At 34.8% G+C, this 25913-nt stretch overlaps 2 protein-coding genes across 5 annotated transcripts; one reads left to right on the top strand and one right to left on the bottom strand.

Moving 5' to 3' along the window:
• The first annotated feature begins 3546 nt into the window (after window positions 1–3546).
• LOC132273586 (pathogen-related protein-like) lies at window positions 3547–5214 on the top strand. Of its 4 annotated transcripts, XM_059774566.1 has the most exons (6): window positions 3557–3705; window positions 3787–3832; window positions 3929–4099; window positions 4241–4373; window positions 4456–4757; window positions 4851–5214. In XM_059774566.1, exons 3-6 carry the CDS (start codon window positions 3962–3964, stop codon window positions 4995–4997), a joined length of 720 nt encoding a protein of 239 aa, XP_059630549.1. In that variant the 5' UTR covers window positions 3557–3705; window positions 3787–3832; window positions 3929–3961; the 3' UTR covers window positions 4998–5214. The 4 variants fall into 4 exon arrangements, with proteins under 4 accessions (XP_059630550.1, XP_059630548.1, XP_059630549.1 ...); XM_059774567.1 differs by having other exon boundaries at window positions 3547–3832; window positions 4836–4974; XM_059774565.1 differs by lacking the exon at window positions 3787–3832 and having other exon boundaries at window positions 3556–3705.
• Window positions 5215–8822: 3608 nt separating this feature from the next.
• Window positions 8823–20222, bottom strand: LOC132273585 (uncharacterized protein C57A10.07). The gene is made up of 3 exons (XM_059774563.1): window positions 19060–20222; window positions 14796–14920; window positions 8823–9396 (listed from the first exon to the last, which is right to left on the bottom strand). The coding sequence occupies exons 1-3, from the start codon at window positions 19652–19654 to the stop codon at window positions 9076–9078; spliced, it is 1041 nt and encodes a 346-aa protein (XP_059630546.1). The 5' UTR covers window positions 19655–20222; the 3' UTR covers window positions 8823–9075.
• Between the last annotated feature and the right edge of the window lie 5691 nt (window positions 20223–25913).

Genomic DNA, 25913 nt, shown 5'->3' with positions numbered 1-25913 from the left:
TTTTTCAATCCAAATACTCCTGCCCCGCTGCGGGATCTTCTCAGACGAAAGGTGGATATCCGCAATGTTTATTAGTCTAATCGTTACTTAGGCCTTCCTTCCATCCTCGGTAAGTCTAAAGTTGCAGCTTTCAGTTTTTTATCCGACAAAGTCTCTGCCAAAACAAAGCTTCTCAAGGGAAACCTTTTGTCCAAGGCTGGTAGAGATGTTTTGATTAAAGTTGTTCTATCGGCAGCTCCTACCTATGCGATGCACTGTTTCAACAATACCAAGACTCAAAGCAAATCTTTGACAAGCAAGCTCATGAATTTTTAGTGAAGCGGCGAAGAAAAGTCAAATAAAATTAAATGGATAAAGTGGGATTCTCTATGTCAGTCCAAGGCTGTGGGGGGTTTGGGTTTCAAAAATGTCGAAGCTTTTAACCTCGCCCTTCTTGCTAAAATGGCTTAGAGGATGGAAGTGGGGGATAACTCATTATTGTTCAAGCTTCTCAAGAGGAAATATTTTAATTCATGTTGTTTTTTGGACTCTCCTTCTAAGCCTTGGTCCTCTTGGGTTTGGAAGAGTTTGCAGGCTGCCAAGGATGTGATTCGGAGAGGTATGAAGTGGCGTATTGGGTATGGCCTTGTGTTGATTATTGGTCTGATAATTGGCTTCCGGATCAGTCAAATTTTACTGTTACCTCTAAGAAGATTCATGCTTCTTTCACTTCAATTGCTGATTTAATCAACAGGTCTTTACACTTATGGAATTATTCTTTAATTTCTCAGCACTTTAATATCCGGGATTCCACTCTTATTCTTCAACTGCCTCTTTGTCAAACGGGAGGGTCTGATCATAAAATTTGGGGTCTCACTCCGGATGGTCGTTTCACAGTGAAGAGTGCCTATTATGTTGCTCTGTCACTTCGCCAAAAAAAAAAAAAAAAAAATTTGTTTTCCAATCCAGCCAACTGTAGTTTTGCCTCTACAAAGACGAGAATGTGGTGTGATGTTTGGAAAATTTTGACTTATAGGAAAATCCAACTCTTTATGTGGCAAGGTTTACATGATCGTTTACCCGTGCTTCAGCTTCTCCAACAGTGTGGTGGGTCCGAGGATATTATTTACAAGTTCTGTGGGACGGCAGCTGAGTCGCTTGATCATGTTCTTTGCACCTACCCTTTTGCTTGTAATGTTTGGAAGCTTAGTCCGTTGCGATTGGATTTTAGCAATTTTACTCCGTCTTGTTGGCCAAAGAGATGGTTTGGCCTTACTGAGCTTTGGAAAGACTGTGATAATTCGTCAGCTTGCATCGGCTTGGCGGCTTTCATTTGTTGGTCCATATGGAAGTGCAGGAATGATCTTATGTTTAACAACTTCCTCTGGGATCCGTTCGCTGCTTCGCAACGGGCCGTTATGAAATTCCATGAATTTTGTGAAGTGAGGAATCAGAATGATCTCCTTTCCCTTTCTTCTATCTCTATTCCTTCTCTTCCCTCTGTTTGGATTGCCCCATGTTTTGGTCGCCTTAAGTTAAATTTTGGCGCTTCCTTCTGCTTTGTTTCCAAGTCTTGTGGAGGTGGTATTTTACTTAGGAACCACCTTGGACAACCCATTAGGGTGGCGTCTGTTTTTCTGCTCAATGTTTATAGTCCGACCGTGGCTGAAGGTCTTGTGCTCAGGGAGTTTCTCACTCTTCTCAAATGGTGGGGCTATAACCAGGTCTTTGTGGAGGGTGATTGCAAGTCGGCGATGGACCTTCACCCTTCGGAAGAGGCTCTTACGGTTATTCTTGAGGATGTTCCTTCCCTTCTGTGTGATTGCGTGTGTGCCTCTCTTGTTTGGACCCCTCGCAAAGGAAATGTTATTGCTCATCTCTTGAGCAAAAAGGCTTTAGAAGCCAAATGTAGTAATTTCGAGTGGATCATATGGCCAGAATGGTTGTTAAATGCTTGCATTTCATAATGTATTCCGTTGTCCGTCTGATGATATAATAGCTCCTTTCGAAAAAGAAAAAAAAAATATGTGTTTTGCTGGGCATAGATATATATATATAGCGTACCAAGTGGGGTAACTATTGGAGTATTGTTGAAACCTTCCAGAGGTTCATCCTATACTATAATATATTATTATATTAGTAATTGAAATCCTTTTGTTTGAAGCTTTGTCAACTATTTGTCTCTCACAATCTCATATGAAACACATGCAACACAACACGTATGCCCGCCTATAGATATATTCATGGACAAGAAAAATAAAAATAAAAAATAAAAAATAAAAAGGAGAAAGAAACAGCCAGTTTGGTCTCTGGAAAAATAGAGAAATAGAAAGGGGGAGAAAAGAGAGAGAAGGTGTTGTTGGAAAAGCTCAGTAAAGGAGTATAGGTATAGAAATATATTTTTTTAACTTTCATAATATAGATTTATTATTTGAAGCTTCTATGGTTGATATAATAAACTGTTCTTGAAGAAATTCTATTTATTTATTAATTATTTTTTATTGGGTTGAAAATTTATTTTCAATTATACAAATCTTGCTGGGTATAAGTGTTGTGTGGCAATTTAATCTAAATATTTAAAATTGGAATTTCCATTTCAATTGTCTAAAAAAGTTGTGATTTATTATAGAAGTGATGATTATTATTACATTCTCTTAGGAATAAGTATAGCATGGGTGTTGTATAAATTGCATCTATTTCTTTACTTATTTCACCTAATTCAAGTATGAAATTAGTAATGATTAGTTTGATGGAATTATGAAGTTGAGAATTTGTATAAAAGGTTGTGATTACAATTTTTATTATAATTGTGTATATGGTTGGGGTATGTCACCCATCATATCTTAACTCGTGCCAAGTGTCAACCCGCATCATGCCACATGGGTTTCATGAGTTTTTCGAATCATCCCAAATTTAAATATTCTAGTAATAAATAAACACTGAAAATTATTTTTGTATATATATTATGTACACTTGATATAAAATAAAAGAGACATAAATTAACCAAACTATGTTATTAGGATTTGAAAACTTGTAGGACTTGATACAATTCATTTTTATTAGAATTTGGAAAGAACCCCAAATATTATATTCTTTATTATTTTGTTTCCTTGACTAAAATTAAATACTGTAATTTTTTATTTTTTACTTTAAAATTTAAAACAAGTGTGCCCACGTTAGATGGGAATCGGGTTGCCCGGATTAAAACCACCCAAATTCCAGCGCTAGTTTCAGCACGATAATCTTCTAAATCAATCCTAAAAGCCATGGAAATAAAATAAAAAGATGCAAGTTAATTTTCAACACGGACGCCACACCCACTGACGCTGGATGCATCAACATCGCTTTCATGTCACGAGATTATCCAGCGAAGATCAATCTTAGCCAAGAGAAGCAGTATCCAATTATTTTTATTTTTATTTTTTTTCTTTTGAAAAAAGAAAAAAAAAAAAGGTCAAATGTGCTTCAATTAATATATGGAAGCATACAACTCTGCCATTTCTTTTTCCGTCTTTTTCTTTCTTTTCTCTTTTCAAAAGAAAAAAATGTCAAATGTGCTTCGATTAATATATGAAAGGATACAACTCTGCCACTTCATTAATAATCTAATCCTATTTCTCTTTTTCTTCTTTCCTTTTCTTTTTCTTTTTTTTTTTTTTTTGTGACAAATTAGGAGAGAGGGACTCAGGCATACCCGTTCGAAAAGCTAGATGTTCTATCAATTAGGTAACTGAATAATACAAGTTATTGTTGAATTGAATAGTTTAGATGTTGAGATTGAATGCTGTGTTTGTCATCATCTTATAGAGAAGTTCAGACAATTTGTCTTCAAATTGTTAACCAGCATTGAATGGTATGAACAAAGACTATTATATCATTATGTCAGGTGGTGTTTGGCTTATATATATCTGTTTGTATGAATGAACTATTCTGTGTCACAAAATTTCAGGTTCAACATACCAACCTCTTTTTTAGTCATTAAATGGCATCTCCAGGAGCTCAGGGAGACAAGTACAGGTCTCTTTTGAATGGAGATGAAGAGAAGAACACAGTCTGGAGGTTTGGTGCTCCTCCTAACTATGATTTTGTAAACAAGCTCTTTGAAGAAGGTAGAACACAGGTATGTATGTGTGTATATATATACATACACAAACACAAAAAATAGCACAACCAATCTCTTGGCCTTGTAATAATTTTGTAACTTTATGATAGATATATATATATATATATATATCTGACCATTGATCTGTTTATATGGTAGATATGGCCTCCAGGTTCACTTGAAGAAAAAGTGCAGAACCTTCTCAAGTCATGGGAAATGGAGATATTCCATAAGTCGCGTTTGGATGACTTCAAAACAATCAACCCCAAGAAGTATACTGCCAGCCTCAACGGTAAATTGAAGTCATTCTTCTTTTCTAATCAAAATTATAGTGCTGTTTAGTGTTTGTATAGTACTTTGATAATAATTTTCAGGAAGGAAAGCTCTAACTTTAGAGGAGTTGGGAAAGCTTGGGGGAGGCTACAACGTGCTCCTGCAAACTGCCATGCCAGAGAAGCTCCGGGGATACAACCCAGCCGAAGAAACTGCAGACTCATCTCACCGTGCTTTCACGACAACGTTCCCACGAGGGTTTGCTATAGAGGTTCTACAAGTTTACACCGGTCCACCTGTGATTGTGTACAAGTTTAGGCACTGGGGTTTCATGGAGGGTCCTTTCAAAGGACACCCCCCTACTGGAGAAAAGGTAGAATTTTATGGGATAGGCATTTTTGAGGTATGTTTCCAATCTAACCTTTCTGTTTTCATCTTTTCCTCGTATTTGAACTCGTCACTTGGATTGAATTGATTGTAGTTTGTGTTGAAATAGTTGGATGAAGAATCGAAGATCGTGAAGGTGGAGCTCTTTTATGATCGCGGAGAATTGCTTGGTGGTCTAATGAAGGCTGCTGCGAACTCTGATGGTTCTGTAGCTGAGATATCTTCAAGCTGCCCTTTCTTGAGAAACACAGGATAGCTCTATTGGTGAACTTCCACAACACACATGAACAATGCGTACCCTCTCTACCATTAAAGCTAGGGCTAGGAATGAACATACAGACCTGCCCTTTGATACTTGCAATAAGTTAATAATGTCAAAACTCAGACGAATTGTCTTTTTATACTGTAGGGGGCATGAACTCAAGTCCCTATGATTTGGTTTTAAACAAATGCATTATTGCTAGTTAATGTTATATATACATGTACATGCAGTTTTAACTAAATTTCTTCCGATTCGGTACTCCCAAACACCGATTCGGTACTCCTAAACGCAACATAAATTGAATCTCGATCGATGAACTTATAACTTCTGTATTGTCTATTATCATCTTCAACATGCTCAACCTAATAAATCCCAGAGTTGAGGGCAATAGTACTGCATTAAACATATGTATGCTACATTTAAGATCAACTGAAACCAACTGAAAGTGTTTTCTACAGGGTGACATTAAATTACATGTAAAGAAATATATATATATATATATATCTATAAAGATGTGTGCCTGTGGGTGTGCGCGTCGCTGTGCAAACTAAAACAACTAGTAGGATATATTCCATTTTCATCCTTCTGAAGAAGTCCTGTTCGGTCTTCCACCTTCTCATCTGTTGTTTCTGCTAATTTACGAAGGAAAAAAATTGAAAGAGAATATAAAAGCATGACCTTTACACCAATTGCATGGCCAGAATTCTTAAATTAAATGAAAGTAGAACAACTCCTACTCTGCAAACATTGCTGTATAGCAAGAAGTGCATTAGTCTCAACAATCATCATCAACTCACACCAACACTTAAATGCTTAATAAAACCTCAAAATTACTGAGACGACTCGTGCACGGCTTGACAAGAGCATAATGAGAATGGGATGAGCTTGGCAGTTCTTGGGCAGGTGAGGCAATTCCATGCCCACTTGAACTGTATCATTTAACAAAATGGTAGAATAGTAGGACAAGGACCAGGAAGAAGAAGAATTATAATTTTAAGTAACAATCTCCAGAAGTAAGGTTTAAGACCATTTCCCAGAATTAGATATGTCTGTAGATGAAAAATGCGTAGAATATGGCCAATGAACAAGTAATGATGTGCCTAGAATTTTATTGGTAAACTAAACAATCTTGAAATGTATACAAATATTGAAACAAAGGGACAGCAAAAATTGTCCAGGAGCATTCAACAATCTTGGAGGGCGGCATGAAAGACATGGAATCGGTGCCATGTTCTTGTTTTAGATTTGGATTTGTCATATCGGTTGCTAAAGAATAATCAAGCCCACACATGCAAGTTGGGGAAAAAATCTGATTAACCAGTGATGTATTTCATTCCTCATGTTCGACCAATAATTTTGGAGATGTTGACAACTCATGCCGGTTTCACTACGCTGAACCTTATCACTCAATTTATGTTTTATTAACACATTTAGTTGCCATCATCTATTGTGCTATGATGTTATGTAAAATTTCTACACTCAGATAATTGAATATTCCTACAGTCAAATGATTCTTTATATAATATACATATATATAGTTTATACATATAATAAATTGATAAGTAGTCCTCAATAATCAACATCACCCACCTAACCTAAAGATCTTTTAATGTAAGGTTGAACAACTATTCTATGGCAGATTGATTGAATAGTTCATGTTGATTCTGGGTATGTCATCATCTCATAGACGTGCTTAAAATTAATCTTCTAATTGTTGACGAGCATTATTGTGCACAAAGACTATATCTCACTGCGTTAGGTGATGATTTGCTTACAAAGAAATATTATGCGCTATAAGATTTCAGGTTCAACAGTACCCAGGCTCTTGCCTGCCATGGAAAATGGCATCTTCAGTTGTTGAGGGGGACAAGTACAGGTCCTACCTACTTCAATGGAGAGAGAGTAACACACAGTGGTGCTCCTCCAACTATGATGACTGAATGGTGTGGATCCCATCCAAGGATGGATTCAGGATTTGAAAGCAATATATAAAACTTCACCAATTGAGTTCATAAAATTACACTAATAAATTTAAATAAGAAAAAGAGAAATAAAAAAAAAAAAAAGAGGAAAAAAAAAAAAGTTACATACTACATACACATTATATAGAAGTGCAAAAAGACAAATTTTAAGTAGGGAGCTAAAAAAAAAATAAAAAATAAAGGAGGAGGAAGAAGAAAAAGAAAAAGAAAAATGACTACTTTGAAGGGGGAAAAAATTTGGGTTTGATTGAAGAAGGGAAATTTAACCCTTTTTTTGGGTAAGAAATTACAGGAATTTGAATAGTAAAAGAGAAAAAAAAAAAAAAAAAATGGAAATAATTTTAAGGGGGCATTGTCCCACCTCATCCACTCACGGAGAGTCAGTAGTCATGATTTCCACTAGCATTTCTAAGTTCTTTATATCAATATCATCTTTTTAACCTCCTGGTATATTTATGGGAGATATGGCCTCCTGGTTCATTTGAAGAAAGGTGAAAAATCTTGCTAAGACATGGGAAAGGGCGATGTTCCGTGAGATGGTTCGATGACTACAAAACAATTGACCAATGGAAGCACAGATTCAGCCTTTGGTAACAAAGTCCTGTTTCAACAATTTTATTGGTTCATTCCTTTGGAACATCAGAAGCAGTTCGAACATTTATGAATTTTGTCAAGGCAGAGAAGGAGATATTGCATATGTTGGTTTAACTTTAAGATCACTTCAAAGTTTGTTGTTCAAACTTGTATTTCACACTAAATAAAACTACGAACACGCTGTTTAGGTTAAAATTAAGAGGGCTTACCTAATGGACGTTGTTAAATTACCCATAACTTGAAAATAGTATCCATTAGAGTAAGCTTAAATTAAATTGTTCTGAACCAAACGTTGTAGCTAGGGATACTTCCACACTTTCCAAAGTGAAAAGTTGAAATTTCAAGTCTCCATAATAGGGTAGTGGGTTCATATGTTGGTTGCCGGGATTTTTTTTCCCTTTTTATTTTTAAAAAATAAAAGATTGTTCTTATATTTTCAGGTCATCCTCCCTATAGTCATTTTGCTGTTTTTTAAAAAAGGAAAATATTGTAAAATATTTGTAGTAAAGATGGATTCAACAGAATTAGGAATTGGCAAAAGATGAGTTTGAAGTGTGGAAGAAGATCTGGCATAAGTTTGAATAGAGGAATCCTAAACCCAAAGATTTTACCTACCACCCAAAAAAAAATTACCTCCTACATTTCAGAGATTTAAGAAAAATTGTGACAATGTTTTACCCTCTATATACATACAAAAAGATAACTTCCCACGACATGGTACAAGCTTAATTGTTCATGTTGCATCTTTAATTTGATTTTCTACAAGCCTGAAAGGGAACATTTTGAACTCTTCCTACATAACTTTGATACTTTCCCGTCAGTTCAAAATATTTGATAAAAAGAGATCTATGAAGATTTGATTACCATAATTATCTACAATGAAGAAAGTACTCTTATGCTCCTTTGTCACAAAGGACACCAAATCAAATTAAGAAAATGTGTGTCCTTATTGTAGAATCAGAAGAGAGAGAGGAGACAGAACCTCAGTTTTCAGTAGTCATTTATGGAATACCAGGAGGAAAGAGCCAGCTTTTTCCAAAACATGGCATCCAGAAAAAATTACAGATATCTGTTTTCTGTACCAACAAGCAAGAGGCATAACCCACAAAGTTTTTGCCACATGACATTCTATGACGCAAAAAATAGGAGAATGGGCAGGGGTGTAATTCTATAGTAGTATTATTGCTACCTCAGCATAGAACAGAATAAATCAGCTAATATTTTCTATCACTACGCATGGCCCAACAGAAAAATGAGATTTTCAACCAACAGAAGAAACTTAGTAAATCTTCACCTCATTTTCTAACAGTGCACATCTCCCTCATAAGGATAAACGAAACATTTTCCATCTATTCATCTTTCTATACATTAATTTTAAGGAAAATTAAATAAAAGAACCAAATTATTGTCAGGTACAAAATCTATTTTGCTGCTGGCTAAGGAATTCTAGAATACTAGTTTATAGATCAGGAGAGAGAAAAATATTGCGATCAAGTCTAGTAAGCCCAAGGAAGAGAACCTGGATATGGAGCTCCACCACAATATCTGAACAAGCCTTCAATTTCAGGACATCCATTAGGATAAGGGATTGAACGATGAAAAGGATCACGCCCTATCTTTTTTCGACGAAGTGAACCTAAACACCCATAAGGGTCTTCTTGGAATTGAGCCCTCACTAGTGCTTCGCCTTTCATTGCTGCTTCCCTTGAAGTTGATGAAGCTGGGGTGCCCGAGTAGAAGAACCTTGCCTCTGGAAACCCAATAGCGGATCGATGCAGATATGCAAACCTCTCTTCCTTGAAATCATAACTCACCACCTAATTTTTGAATGAAATCATAAGTACTACTGTATGGATTTAGGAAACATGCATAAATTCTAGTTCAAAATCAAACTCAGCACAAAGAAATGGTGGGGGAAAGGATGAATATGACAGGACTGTTAACTGGCGCGGTTTTATGGAGGTTTTGAGGAAAATTGATGTGATTGCTAATCTTCATCAGTTTCATTGAATCATGAAAGCAAATAGATTCAATCAATATTATCCCAGTCAGGTGCATTCTTTTGTTCAAAAAAAGAATGTTTGGAGAACTATTAAAGATGTTAAGCAGTTAAATACTTCGTAAATAATTTTTTTTGGCAGAACTGGAAAGTTAAAAGAAAATAGAAAATCCCGCTCGACAGCTTGAACATGAGAACATGTATTCAATCCTAAAAGCAGCCACTTCGTGTGAAAAATGTCAAATGATAGGTTTGTATTCGATAACCCTACCAAAAAACTCGATTAACAGACCACACTAGGTAATAACCCTTTAACAAAGCTCATTACCTACAACCACATCTCTCAAGAGTTGAGGGAAGCACACACTTCACCTACACTATCGCAACCTTTGTACCTCAATACATGCAACCATAAGCCACATGCAGAAACATTAGAAGTGATGATAATAAGTAGGAATAAAATCAAAATTAACGATTTCATGCGAACAAAATCAAAACAAATTATAATTGAAGCACCATGTAATCATGCTAAACATGAAAAATAAAAATAAAAAAAATTCCGTGCAAAGGAAACATCCATTTTATCAACACTTGAACCCCAATTGAGCACGAAAATATCCCCTAACCATGGCTCTACATGATGAGAGACATGAAAAACAATTAAAATGTACCTAAAGTATGATTAGGTGGTCCAAAATTTATAAAAAATTAACACTCAACCACCCCTTTAGGAAGGAGAGCTTATACCATCTATGCTAGTTACTCGTAATGTTATTGTAACTAATAATTATGACACAAAAAAATTACAAATCCTAAAACCCAAAGTCTGACTCTAACCAATCTTAAAAGTAATAAACTTAAAATTAAACAAAGTAAAAAACTAAATCAAAAGTAGATTCCTCAAAGAAATTAAACAGGCTACCATAACAAATCTAAATACATGAGATAAATCAATTGAACTCAACTGACCTATCATAAACAAAGAAGACATGATGAAACTAAATTCCAGCATCCAAATAAATCCCAGAGTTCAAAATCAAGCTTTGAAATATTAAAATTTTAAAATCAAAGCAGAATGGAAACAAGTCAAAATCAGGGTTTTTCTGGTTTCCATTTCCCAAAAACCACGGTTTTTCTGGTTTCCATTTCCCTATTCCCAAAAATTCAAATTTCAGAATTTGTTCCTCATGACACTCTTGAACATCCCATCAAACAATTTGAAAATTATTTAATGCTTTATTTTACATTTTTACAGAAATAGGTAAAAGCCAAAATATTTGCCCAATTAAAACGTGCGTTAGAAGTAAGATATAAGCATAACCATGATTAATCAAAGGTTCTAATTAGGGCAGAGCCAGATTTTAAATTTTTGGGGGGGTTTGGGGGAGGGGGGCAACCAGTACTATGTAATTGAAATTTAAAAAATTTATAACTCAATTGTAATGTAATTTCACACACATATATATTGAGGAAAATATAATCCAACCAAAAATGAGAAAAATGCACCCTAAATAAATAAAAATGAAAAATTATGAGGGGAAAAAAAAAAAAAAAAAAAAACCCATAGAGAGGAGGAAACAATAAGTTAAATGTAAAAAGAGAAGTGCTAAAGGAAAACATTGTTAAAGAGATATATATATATATATATATATATATATATATAGTTTCAGCAATTGTTTCAATTTTGAGTACTTTGATTCCACTTTGGGGAAAAGATATAACATTATTACTTTGATGGAAAAACTATGAATTTTTTTTTTTTTTTTTTTACCATTCTAACTAAACAAATTATCGCAAGTTTTAACAAAACACGATTATCAGAACAAAATAGAAAAGTACTTGAATACTTTATACAAGAAGTAACTATAGAAATTTTCATTTAACAAGCTAGAACTAAAAATATAAGCATAGATGATATCATTGTTGTTGGCATTTTTGTCATCTTAGTCTCATAACACTTGGTGTTCCCTCCTTTGCAATGCTCCCAAGACTAACCGATAGAGATTAACATATAATTCTAAATATTTCTCTTTTAAACACTATCTAACAAGGATGGTTCGTGTATTTTTATTAAACATGAGACATTAGTGTAATTTTTCTCTCTTTTTTTCTCTCTTGTACACATATAATGGAGATTATGCATGTTTCTTCTAAATGTTTCTCTTTCAAAAACACTATCTTAACAAAAATGTTCAATAACGAAGGCTCGTGTATTTTTATTAAACATGAGACATTAGTGTAATTTTTCTTTTTTTTCTCTCTTGTAATAGTATAATGGAGATTATGCATGTATATATGTAAATGTAAATGCAATAATGATACGTTTCAATAAGAAATATTTTGTTCACAAGTTTTGGACTTCAAAAGTAAGGCTAAAAAGGTTCAAGTTGAAACATTTTTATGAATTTCAAGGGGACACAAGTTATATTTATTTCCAAACTCGCTATTTTTTGGGGCCAAGGGGCCGCCACGCAGGGCGTTGTGGGGCAGGGGGGTGAAAATATTTTGTAAGTGGAGCACAATTTAGATTTATTTACAAAATGGCTTTTTTGGAGGGCTAAAGACAAGAATTTGAAAATTTTAGGGCCAACACCCCTCTCCCCTCGTTCTAATGAATTTCAGAGATCAGAAATGATAAATTATAAAAATAAATCAAATCAATTCAACATAAAAGATTGCAGATTGAGAAGTACTATAAAACATGTATAAATAGACTAATCTCATAATTTAGAGACCAAAATAAATGTAAAGTCACAGAGTAAGTTTATCAAGGGCACTCTCACTGTGAGGTCACGCCCTCAGCCAGCGCCCAGCGGATAGAGAGGTGCACTTTTACACTATCTCAATCCAACAGCCGAAAGCCTGATGATCAAACCTTTAAACTTGTTTCAAATAATCATAAGAAAATCAAAATGACGAAAAAGCATAATAAATCCATTAACAATCACTGAAAACCAAGATCATATAAAATATGCAAAACTAATACGTAATTATGCAGGAAGAAAAGAAACAAATAAAAGTAGATCCTTTGATTCACTTATCTTTGAGTTTGGAACCTTTCAAAGTGTTTTTAATCCCCCTTTTGGAGTTGATGGAATTTGAATTTGAGCTTACATATTCAAACCTTGGTCCTTCCAAGCACGCATTGGAAGCTTCCATGTTTATTTGAGTCTCTTGATATGGTTGATGATTTGATATGTGCTTTGTTGGTTATGAAAGACATTTTTTTTTTTTTTAAAGAAATGATGGTTATGGGAGTCATGATTACTATGAGACTATGGTTGTCTAAGGTTAGAGTAATGGCCATTAGATAGTCTATTGAATGATAATTTTAGTTACATAAAGGGAGTTACTCAGCATCAAGACTAGGGTCATAGGAGAGATCAGATATCCTTTCCAAAGCTCGTCTATGTTGACTGATTCAGGATACTTCTACACTCTTATCAAGGTTGTATGTCACACACAATCATAATTTGATGTCCATTTTGGAAGAGATACAAAATTATAAGTTAAGAGGGAAAATGATTATGGTTGTCTAAGGTTAGAGTAATGGGCATTAGATAGTCTATTAGATGATAATTTTAGTTACATAAAGCAGTTACTCAGCATCAAGACTAGGGTCATAGGAGAGCTCAGAGATCCTTTCCAAAGCTCATCTATGTTGACTGATTCGGGATGCTTCTAGACTCTTATCAAGGTTGTGTCACGCGCAATCATAATTTGATGTCCATTTTGGAAGAGATACAAAATTGTAAGTTAAGAGGGCAAATGAAAGTAGCCGCATGACCACTTGAAGGGTGTTGCCATAGCTATTACCCACTCTTCCGTTCATTGTTCTCTTCAGCTTCTGTCTTTATAAAACATTTTGTACTGACAATCTCAATATATTTTTGCATTTCAAAAAATATATTTTGTACTCTCAAATTCCGAAAAAACTTTGAAATCCGTAACTTGTACATCTGAAAGCTAGGATTAATATTCATGGGCCATAAATTGCCAAAAGCTTAAGAAGTACCTACTTAAAATTGGTTTGAAATATAAAATCTAAGAAATTTTCGAAAAATGTTTAAATTATGAAGTGGTCACTGGAAAGAAAATATCAAAAGATCAATAAATCACTTATAGGTACCCCCATACTTATCGGATTGAGACCTGGCATATACTATTGAAAACCTCAAATCATGTACTTTCTGAGTATACTTTCAAATCTCTCAAAATAGTACCCAAAAAAAAAAAAAAGGTCAAAGTCTGATCAACCATTTTGACATTTTATACAAAATTAGTCAACATAATCAAACTTGTGTTCCAAAGGGTCATTTCTAAGCCAGATTAAGCCTAGTCCACTTGGGAATGCTAGAGAAAAATAAAACCAGAAAGCAAGAAAGGATCAACCAGTAAAATCAAAATCGAATCACTGGTCCAACCATCAAGGACTCAATGTAAAAGGCCTAAGTCGTACTGCAGATCTAAAACAGGGTGTCTGCAAGTACCAAATGTTAGGCAACCAATAAACAACAACATGCTCAGAAAATACAATAATTGAGAAGTAAACCTTGACAAACAAGCAAGAAATGTTATAATTTAAAGTGCATATCTACGAGGAACTAGAGGTAGAACCAATTTATTCAAGATAAAAGAAAATCATGGAAGAAAGTTTTGCTACAAAGATCAGCAATCCTACTGAGTGAGGAGTCACATGATTGAGGAGGTAGATTTACCAGGGACAATAGAAGACTGAAAAAGGTATGGGTTAAGTTCGAGTGAGAGACATATTTGTAATTCTAAAAGAAACTTGGCCTACACAAAGTGGAGGGGGAAACCAGAGTTTGTTTAGTTGATCCTAGACAGATTAGGAAAAAGCTTTTCTACAGATGCATATATAAACACAAGCACACAAATATATGGGACATACAAATATATCATTATTGGTCACGACTAACATTTTATGCTGGCTACGCAAATATATATGTGTTTGTGTGTGTGTCTGCGCGTGTGTGTGCGTGTACCATATGCATGTACGACAATGAACACAAACGAGAGCCAAAATTACGAATGGTTTGGTCCGAAAACTTTGGCGCAATAATAAGGTTTTAAGGAAAAAGATTAAACAAGTGTTCAGTTGCATTCCTCCTAACCTTTCATTCTGTGACAAATATTACATAAATATATTTTAAATTTCACAGACAGTAAAAATTTTTGCAATATAAATGGGCTTACAGTTATGTTATGAGGATATATGCCAGTAAGCTCCCGGAACCGGCACACACTAAATAGAAGATTCTCAAAACTGTCCCTTGCGTGTTCTTCCGTGAGTGCCCTCCATCTCACGCTTTCTTGCTTACCTGTTGAGGCATTTACAACATGACAATAAAACACCAATACAGGATGATATACAGCTTATGGAACTAAATTGTCAACATAATACAAAATAATCTAACATTAAACAAGAGATGCCGAAAACAATTATGTTTCATTTTTTACCCGCAGCGGCAATTATGTACTCAGGGTATTAATGCAGTGGAAGCACATCTGTATCATAGAGCAATTCGTTTATTTTGATCAGCCACAAGAACGCAGAACATGGGATTGCACCGTGATATAGTATAAATTAGTAAGCTAAAGGTACCACTCTGGTAGCATTTTTTAAAGTGTTCCTTCATCAGGAAGCAGCAGAATATTAAGAGAGCAGAGAAGTTGAATTTTTTTTAAAGTGTTCCTTAAACTATGTTTTAGAGAGAGAGAGAGAGAGAGAGAGAGTCCACTGTCCACCTTCTCATAGTAGAGATGAAGAAAAATTTACCAAGTCAAAGTCTGTGTCAGACACGTCTGACACATCTTGAACGTGGTTAAGATGAATTTCTTAATTTCAGACACATGGGTGACACTAACATGTGACTAATGAATCTGGAACGTTGATTTTCATTTAGCATAAGAAAAATATTACAATGTTCGAGGAGATTCACATTGACTAACGGCTTTCTCAATCAAGTCCTATAGGGAGGCTCAAGCTTTCCAATAATAGTGCCAAAATTTGTGAGAATCTTTCTATTAAGGGAAGTCTCCATATATAAGACCTCACCTTACAAGTTATCTATAGCTGAAGGAGGTCAACCCAATTAGCCTTGTGAACGGAATATCTTACATATTCATGAATTAATGTTCGTGAGCATGAGTAAATAAAAAACCCGCAGGAAAAAAGAAGGAATTACACCTTGGGATAGGGTGACCGGTTAGGCTTCTATTGCACAGACCTATTCCCTTTCGTCTTGATCCAGAGCCCAACTAGAAAATGGAGAGCAAGCATGATATCACCCTTAGACACATGATCTATAAGAAAATGGTTCCTAATTTCAACGTGCTTAGTTCGTCAGTGCTGAATAGGATTTTTAGAAATGTTTATAGCAGTTGTGTTGTCACATTTTATAGGAATGTGATTGAAACAAAGTCTGTATAAAGTTTCGAAACACAACACAGTTATGAGTAGAGTGTTTGAATGAGTCATGATACTTACAATATACCTTTCCCTTAATGGCCTCGGCCTTGGGACGAAAAGGAAATCTAAAATTTTATTTGAATTTATATAAGTTGTACTAGATTTGAAGATAATATCTGAAGGTTATTCAGGGAAAAATATATATATATACATATATATCTGAAGGTTTTATTAAAAACGTGGACATGTGAGCAGAAGAGGAGTCCTTAAATAATGTGTACACTTACTCATACATAAATATATAAACACACGTGTCTACATGTATATAGTGACTTTGTTATGTCTTTCTCTAGATGACATGGGTGATTGTAATTATATAATCTATAAACTATGAATTTCATGTTACAGTCATAGAATGTTTAGTTGTTATATATAATAGAAATTTTATATAAATAAAAAGAATTATTTCCGTGACCTTCCCGTGTCTGTATCATACATTTTTTAGGTTTGCCATGACAAGGTGTTAGCGCACACAACCCATCCCTGTGGAACATCTGCTTCTACCATGGGCCAATAATGAACAATCAACTCCAAACTTTTGATGTCCACGATTCTGCTAGTCGAGAAATGACAAAGGACCCCCCAATGGGGGTCAAAGGATTTCTTATAAATATTAAATACATTATAGAGCCTTAAGGAACTAAAAGCATAGCCAGATCAAGGGACAGATGTTCATGTTCTTAGCTAATTTGAAATGCAAAAGTTCTGGTTTTCTAAATATTTCTCTCACCACCTACAAGTTGCGACAATACACATCCTACACCACTACCAACTGCTTAACCACCTAAAGCACTTTAGATACCAGCACAACCATCAATCCCCCGACCTCCACGAGCAACCGTGTTGCAACCACCATCAAAGGAAATATATTTTACCAATTACACCACAAATTGCCACAATAGTGTCAGGATCACTATCGTGAATGCCTTTCATCAACGGTGCACCAACACTGTTGGCACCAATTCGAACAACAAAATTGCTACTATCATTCATGATCAAACCCATCATTACCAGCAGTAGCAACACCTTCACCATTATTACCATTGTTATCCCAACAACACTGCCCATACACGTTTGGTTTCAATCATAAATTATGGTAGGATCCAATGAAGAAAACGATATCACAAACAAAAACTCATAGCAAGATTATTACCTTACTTACCAAAAAGGAAAAACAAAAGAAAAAAAACAAAAAAAAAAAAAACAAAACTCATAGCAAGATTTATGTGGTTTTGTGGGGTGCCACAATCATGCTGACAGGTTATGAAGCTATAGGTGTCCATTGCAAGCCAAGTGAATAATGATGGACTGAATGCAATATACCTGTCAACACTTTGCTAATCTCTTCTCAGAGGTATGATAGAACTGAACCTATAATTGCATAAATTAGCAAAAAGTACTTCAGTATGAAAACATGAAAGTTATCTAGAGAAAGACATAGTACAATTCTAGACTCATAACATCCCACAAGACATGGCAAGTTGAAGGTCTCATGCAAAAACAGCTCCCCAAACTTAGTTGCAAGTTTTTAATGCAATTCTTTTAACATCTATTACTATTTCACTTTATCACTGATCAAAACATCCAACTCTCTCTCTCCCTCTCTCCCCCCCCCCCCCCCCCCCCCCCCCTTCTCTCTCTCTCTCTCACACACAGTCACACCAACCACCCTTGCCCAGCAATTATCCTTGACTAAAGTGTGGTGCAATATTTGAAGATACATAAGATTGATTAAGTTTCAAAAGTTTGATTCCAGAATTTCATAAAGTCATATATTCAAAAAAAGAGATGACATGTTTACACTAAAAGAAGGAGAACATAACCATCCAAAAATATCCTGTCAATTTCTTTTAACATACACAGGAATTGCTTAAAAAGTGGTGTGCAAAATCATATTGATCTCACCCATGAAATGAACAGATGAAAAGAATATAACACAATTCCTTTCAGCATACAAAATGTCATGGTCAGACTCCAGTTACCATGGACAAGCAAGTCACGCCATAAGAAACCATGAAAAAAAATCTTTGATGAATGGTAAATTTCAATCACAAATGAAGCACATTATTTGGTTATTTATCCAGAACAAAAGTATTTTGGTAGCTTAAAACAGCGACAAAGGCAAACCCAGTGCACGAGGCTCCCGCCATTGCAATGTAGGTCTAGGGAGGGTCAGATTTATGCAGCCTTACCTCCTCCACATGCGGAGAGGCTGTTTCATTGAACATAAAATAGCCACACAATCCCACAAACTCAGAAAAAGAGATCTATTGACAATGATGACAGGCTTTCTTGACGTCTTCATTATATTTAAAATATAAAAAATTGTTTAAAAGCAGTAGATCATATGCATCCAAATTGTTGCATATGGATAGAGGTTGGTTGCCACTAGCTTAAGTATGATGATGATGATGCCATTATTTTAAAGTGTTCTAAGATTTTAAGTTGATATGGAAAACTCTCACAAGGCTCACTGAAAGTATCATCAAATTACACAGATCTAAAAATGATACAAGAAAGAGTCACATCCTAAAATTCAAAAATTACAATGATAAGACTAAGAAAATAAAAAAGAAAATATGAAATTGTCCATTGACCATCTTTAAGAGGCTAACAAGGTTCTCGCAAGCAAATTCATAATATGGTACAAAAAAGTACCTCTCTGATATATTACCATAATTAATATGTGCCTTAGCTGATCAACTCAACCAAGTCTTCTACTATCCATTTAGGGTCACTAAATGAATCCTGTTTTCTTGTCCAAATGGCTGACAAGTTCAGATTTCAATTGTGATATATGCATTATAAATATAACCACATTGAACTACAAAGGTATTGATGACTATTAAACAGACAATTACCTAGGGAGTTCCTAAATTTTTTCCACCAAACATCAACAATGGATAAGTTCAATGATCTAACTAATTTCTATGAAAAATTAAGCATGCTGAGACGATAATTAAAAGTAAGAAAGACAGAAGAAAGTACCAAACCATCCTTTTGATTCAGCAACCACCCAATAACTCTGCGCTTCACTTCGAGGACCTGCATCTTTTCGAGTCTCACCACCGCTAAATAAAAGCAAAGCCTCATCATCTTTGGCTGCAATCTCAACCCCCTCCTGTATATGTGTTACAAAAGTGGCAGCTTGGCCAGGATGCTTCTGATACGACTCCAAAAACCAAGAATTTTCCTTATCAACTTTCTCGCAACTACTACTAGTATAAATTGAATGCCCAGCAACCATTACAAGATTTTGAAGCTTAGCAAACGGATAGGCATCCGAACCCATATCAAGTTTCCTATAATTAGCCATCATACGGAACCGGCTCTCATAAAGAGAGAGCATTACAAGAACTGTGACCCCAAATGACAAGAAAATGAAGAAAACAATAAGTGGGTGCAACTTGTAGTAGTATTGAACACGACTGGCAAAAGATTTAAGCATTTTGACGGGATGAAAGGATGAAGATTTTGACTTTCGGACTCGTTTGATGGTTCCGGATTCTAAATCGAAGTCACCTCTTGGGTAAGCATTAAAGGACTTGGGACTGCCTAATCCAAATGAGTGGTTGTTTATCATGATAGTTCAATCCAGTTGGGTTGGGAAAGGGGAGGAAATTAAGCATACCCAGATGGAAATTTAGTGAGAGCAATCAAAATGAAACATGAAATTCTGATTCAATTGACCCGGGAGGAAATTTAGAGAGAGAAATCATTGGGATCAGAAATTTCAGCTTCAAATGGACATATCAAGGACACCCAGGTGAAAATCAGAGATAGAATCAATGAGATCAAAAATTCCCGATTGGGAGAGAGATCAACCAAGATGATCCAATTTTCAATTTACATCAAAAATTGAAAAAATCATGCATGTCCAGCACATAATCGTACTAAGAAGAATTGTTCAAACGAAAAAATGTACAAGGTCATGAAATTTGCAAATATGAATTACGATCACATAGCGAGGGCTTACCTTCATGAATGTGTTATATATTGGGTGAAAATCAGAGACGATGGTACTTTGGACTGAAGAAGGAGGAGACCTTGTAACGTTTGTTTTTGTTTTTGTTTTTTTTACTTTCTTCACCACCTAATCCTTTGACCCGTGGCGTTAAATTTTGCTGAAATTTGCGAAAATCTGGCACGATTTTAATTCGGTTGGAGATGTCCAAAAGAAAGACATTTTTACTTGGCTTACCAAGTTATAGGAATACCCCATTAATAAAAATACACCATTTTATGAAAGGTTAAAATCAAAAAATTTCCTATTATTTATAAAAAAATATCAACTAACTCTCTCAACTAAAGAAATTATTATATTATTTTTTAATATTTTAAAAAAATCTATTGTATTTTATCATCTAAAACTAATAAGATCTTATCACGTGCAACATTTGCTAATTTTAACGGACCAAAATACTCTTGTAATGACGCAATGGTTTAACAACTCTTTTCCCTCCCCCACAAGTGTTGCATGTGACCCAACGCTATTTGTTTTTGTTGATCCTAGTGTCATTTGCTCTTTTAATATCAAAAACTTAACATTGCATGATTAAGTCTTCTTGTATGAACTATCAAATTCAAGCATAAATTGTCTGCCTAATTACAATTACTCTAAGGTGTAAAACAACCCAACGAGTCTAAGCATAATCCATCAAACTAATTAACAAGTATAGCATACATTAATCAAGAGGATAATACAATTTGCAATAATAAGCATGGACTATTAAAGGCAATAATAAATTATCTATCTAACTACAAGTAAACTAAGGTGTAGAACAACCTATCAAATCTAAACCATAACCCATCAAATTAGTTGACAAGTGTATCCAATAAATACCATGCATAGCCATCACTAAACACAATTAGTAAAGGTATCTAATGTAGAAATTAATTCCCAATCAATTACACATAAGACAACAAGTAACCAGCATAGAGAATCAATAAGAAGAATTAAATGACAAAAAAAACCCTTGGTAGAACCAAGTTTGTAATGACCCGGTTATTTACCTTACTTTCATTTTTCTTGAAATTTTACGGATAAATTTTTTCCGTTTAATTTTCTTTTCTGAGCTCCGTTTCTTGTCACATAGTGTCTTCTCAAGTACTCGGAAATGGTTTCTGAGACTCTTTTCCATGGATTGACAACTTCCTTTGAGGACTAAGTCATTTATGCATTCTCACTTTTCGGACACTATGCGCTATTTCGTCTTTTTCCCTATTCTGTCTTTTCCCCGTTTGTCAGTTTTTGGCACAACCTCACTTTTCATGCTCGGAGTTGGTTTTTGACTTCACGTGTCTTCATCTTCAGTGGTTTCCTCGAAATACGTATATTTACTTTTACAAGAAAGTACTCTGGTTGCTCCCGGTGTCCATAGGGGCATGGACGCACAATTCTTCAGAATCTTTTTCTTTTCTTGGGGTATTTTTCATAAATATCTTTTAAAGATATTTTATTTCAGGAGTATCTAAGAAAATATCTTCAAAAGATATTTTCATTCTAGGGCAATTTCGCAGGTAACCCTTTTGTAGGGGCCATTGTGCAATTAATGAAAGTTATTACAAAATATCTCGTTTGGAACCTGGATTCTTGTATGGGATTTATTTTCACTTTTCGTTGACCCATAAATTCTTAGAATTTCCTTCTGGTCGTTTTTCTCCAGTTTCAGAGTTTCTGGACCCGGTCGCTACCGAACTTGTTCGGGGCATAACTCTCTACTCGGGACTCAGTTTTTGATGCCGCTTCTTCCGTTGTTCAATTTTTCTCATTTTGAATCTTTTTCGTTCATAGAGTTTTGCCGTTTGAGCACGTTTGCTTAAAATCCACTTTTCCGAACCCGACGGGGCCCGTTCGGGGCACTTTTTGAGATTTTTATAAAAGTGGGATAAGATATTTCATTTTTCATCTTCCCTACTCCCCTTGCGCGACCTGAAGCAGCCATGGATGTCCATGGAGCTGCCACCTTCTCTCTCCTCCTTTGACTTTTCCTAAGTAAAAAGTCTTCGGTTTTCACGTTTTTTGTTTCCCTCAACATGTTCTACCATTTTCCCTTATTAGAATTCATTTTTGACCATTTCTAGAGTTTGGGTTTGAAGTCAAGTTGTGATTTTCATGGGGCTTCCTTCGGATTTATGTAGATCGTGTTGTCCCTGACAAAACCCTTCGGTTCCGGCGAATTCGAAACACTTTTTTTTCGGTGGGCCTTTGAGGTTTTCATATCAAATTGAGGTAGGGGGTGTTATAATTTATTTTCTTGCTATATTACATGCTTATGATACTTATACAACTTGATTACATGCTTTGATATAAAATCTAGAGATTTTATTATTTATTTTTCTTGTGAAGGATTTAATTTTTCCGATTATCCATAGCTTTGTTTAATCATGTGGTATGATAGAATATTACCTCTTAATATGTTGATTGACATATATTAAATTTAGATCATTTGGATAAGTATTGAAGATTTTATTTAATATTTATCTTGAACAAAATATTAAATCATGTGGCCTTAACGAACTTGAAATCAATATGTGTTAGCATATTATATTAGGCCTTGGCATACTCTTCAACATAGGTGAATTTGAGAGAAATTGGAAGTGTTTTGAAATCTAGTAATATTTAATTAATTAGATTAATTAAATTGCTCCAAGTGTACTATTCATCCTGTTGGAATTCCGACTTAAAATTCTTGATGTGCATGGCATGTAGTTTCATATATATTAAATCTAGAATATTTGATTAGATTTTGAAACATTTCAATTATTATTTTTTTAGTATTAAAGTTTAATATACATGGCCGTAACTTGCATAGAATGTACTTGTATCATGCTCTTAAATCAAGTCTTAACATGTTTAATAACATACATTAATATGAAATCATTTGGATGAGTTTTAAAATCTAGAAATTTTAATTAAATGAAATAATTAAAATCCATTCGATGGTTCTATGCACTTGATTAAGTTTCTAACCTTGTATTCATGATTTTCTTGATAAGTTCCTTCACGTGTATTACATTGAGTATAATCGGATAAGTTTTGAAACTTATATTTATTCATTTCTCTTGTATGGAACTTAACTCACGTGGTTGTGTCGTGTATGAAATAAACTCGAAACTTGACATCAGACTTGGCCTTGACATGATCCTTGATATAACTTGTTCGTAGAACATTTGGACTCGCCATGTAACCTTGATAATTTAATCCCTTAAGTAGATTAAATTCTCTTTTATGTCTTCCCCGAGTTAATCACGCCTTGATATCATGTATCTAGACTTTTTGTATCTTGGTTTCATTAATGTACTTAATGAACATGCTCATTTGTCTTGGAACGGTTTATATACACATATGTTGTTTTGTATACAATTGAATCATGTACCTTATACTTGTAGTATATTTGCTTCGATGGATTTCTCTTGCTATATATCTTGATTCTAGTTTATATAGATGTATACTTTGTTTTCTCGAAATTTCACATGCCATCATAGTTGTGAATCTAGGGCATGACTTGTGTGTTCCAAAATCTTGGTTGTGCATAAAACGTGGTTAATGCATTTCTTGTATTTTGATACAATCTTGACTTGCACAACTTGTTGATTTTGGGACTTGGGATATCAATCAAGAATTGTCATGGCTAGGTTTTGGTTCTAGTACGGGGGATTGTCCTCCTACACTATAGTGCGCACTAGGGGAAAGGTACCCATGGGTTAGTAGCCCTAAAGTGATCTCAAGAGTACGGTTTTAATCTGGGCGATACCACATTGGTTGATTTCGCTCTCACCATTTACGTCTGCGTGCATGGTAGTTTCCGGGTAAAACCCTTTCCTTTGTGATTTGAGCCTCCTATGGAATCATTTTCCAATTTTGTTGCATAATCTATTCTAGGGGCATTATAGACTTTTCACATCAGTTTTATTTTCTTCTTTTGACATGGTCGCTTAGAAAACATGATTTTAGGGGGGGTTTCTTCTTCATATTTTTTCAGAAAACATCGTCTTGGATTTCCGAATGCGGGTTGGCCAAACCCACGCCCGAATACTCGAGGATATTAAAAACAAATCAGTAATAATCGAACACATAATACAAATATTATAACTAAGAATAGATAAATTGTTGAAAGAAACTAAAATGGTGATCCATTAATAAAATTCTCAGAAGAGTTACAAGGCAAACTGTTAACATAAGAACTGAAGACATTTGATTTTTGGCTTGACAATCTATTGAATACAGATATTCGATCACATGGAGCTCCTATACGGTCGAAGACCGATTTCTGATGCATAGTTTGTTGATTTTATTCATTGTCAACTTCTTCAAACCCAATGTATAAAGTGTTTGACTTCTTATCAGTTTATTAAACCTTTTGTGAGTTTTTGCTGTTTTCTTTTTACTTGGAAAATTTTATTTTTGTCAGTTTTAGGATTAGTGGAATTAATGCATGTTAACTCACCATAATCGGTCAAAACCTTTAATGCATGATCCTGAAATAGAGGGAACTCTTAGTCAGTCACAATTTCACTTCCGTTTGATTTTGCATTTAAATTCCAAGTTGTTAACTTTGTGAATTTGCATCTCATTATGCTATGTTGAAAGTTTTAATGTCACTTTAATAGCATGGATTGAATTATATTAAATTACAAACTTTGTAAAAAGTTAAACTTATGCATGCTCATTCCCTACGAGTAAACTTGTTTACTCACCCCGAAGTTACCGGGTGTTTTTTAGGTAAAGAAGTATTATTGTGGGCAATTGATAGCACACACTTGGGTTACAACATGATTTTTCTCCTAATTAGACAAAGACTTGCAGTTTAGTGATGAACTTAGTGGTGATTCCTATGCCTTAAGGCTCTTCTCCTATTTCTCTCACCCTAATCATTTTAATTTAATTGATTTGCATTTGTGTACAATCATACCAATCCTTTAACTTGCTAGACTCACAACAAGCAGTTAAATATTCCCTATCCGGTTACAGTATGCGATTAAATAACTAACAATCCAGGGACTGATATATTACAAATCCGCGGGTGCCCGCCCAAAAGCTGCGGGGGCTCACCAAATGCAGCAATGGCATGGGCTGGAACCTCCAAAAATACAGAAACAGTGTTTAAGTCCACCAAGCGACACATACATCAAAATCCTGACAATCAAAATCACAAAATAAGTCTCTCAAAACTGTGCTTGGCATCACCAAGCCAAATCAAAATTCCTCAATTTCAATCCAAAAACAATCATTGGAACTACTAATGCATATTATACGCATGTCCTTACATTCACAATTTTAAATCAACCATACCATCTACACAACAAGATACACCAAATAGGATTTATAATACTTAACAATTATAAAGCCTATACATATACACATATATATTATAAAATATATGTGTATAATACATTTCCTAATAATCGTTGATTATTTCTATCACATATATACATATATATTAATAAATTCATATATACAACTTTCCATACTTACCATAAATTTATTAAACCATACACCTATATGTATATATGTAAACAACTGTAATTATATATATACGTATACCTCCTTCCATAATAAATTTATTATTTAATTGTTTTATGTAAATAAATGCTATTAAATAAATTAGTAACACTTAACGGCTCTCTAATCCAAAAAGATCTCCTCTAGTGACTGATTTCAACCCCAAACAGAGTTAAAAACAATTCTGGGACATCACCGGACCCCACTGGAACTTTTCAGGACATCACACGCTTCCCCATGCGCCCTCACGCGCCACCACACTGTCCTACACGTACTGCACGCGCTTCCACGCGCTCAAGGTCACTGGCAGGCGCATACACGCGCCTGTCACACTCTC

Source organism: Cornus florida, unplaced genomic scaffold (assembly GCF_030987335.1).
Source record: "Cornus florida cultivar Cherokee Brave unplaced genomic scaffold, ASM3098733v1 CherokeeBrave_3.0.0_Hap2_Chr09, whole genome shotgun sequence".
In the NCBI taxonomy this organism is placed as follows: domain Eukaryota; kingdom Viridiplantae; phylum Streptophyta; class Magnoliopsida; order Cornales; family Cornaceae; genus Cornus; species Cornus florida.
The sequence above is the reverse complement of the archived record's forward strand: the minus strand, read 5'-3'. Positions and strand labels throughout refer to the sequence as shown.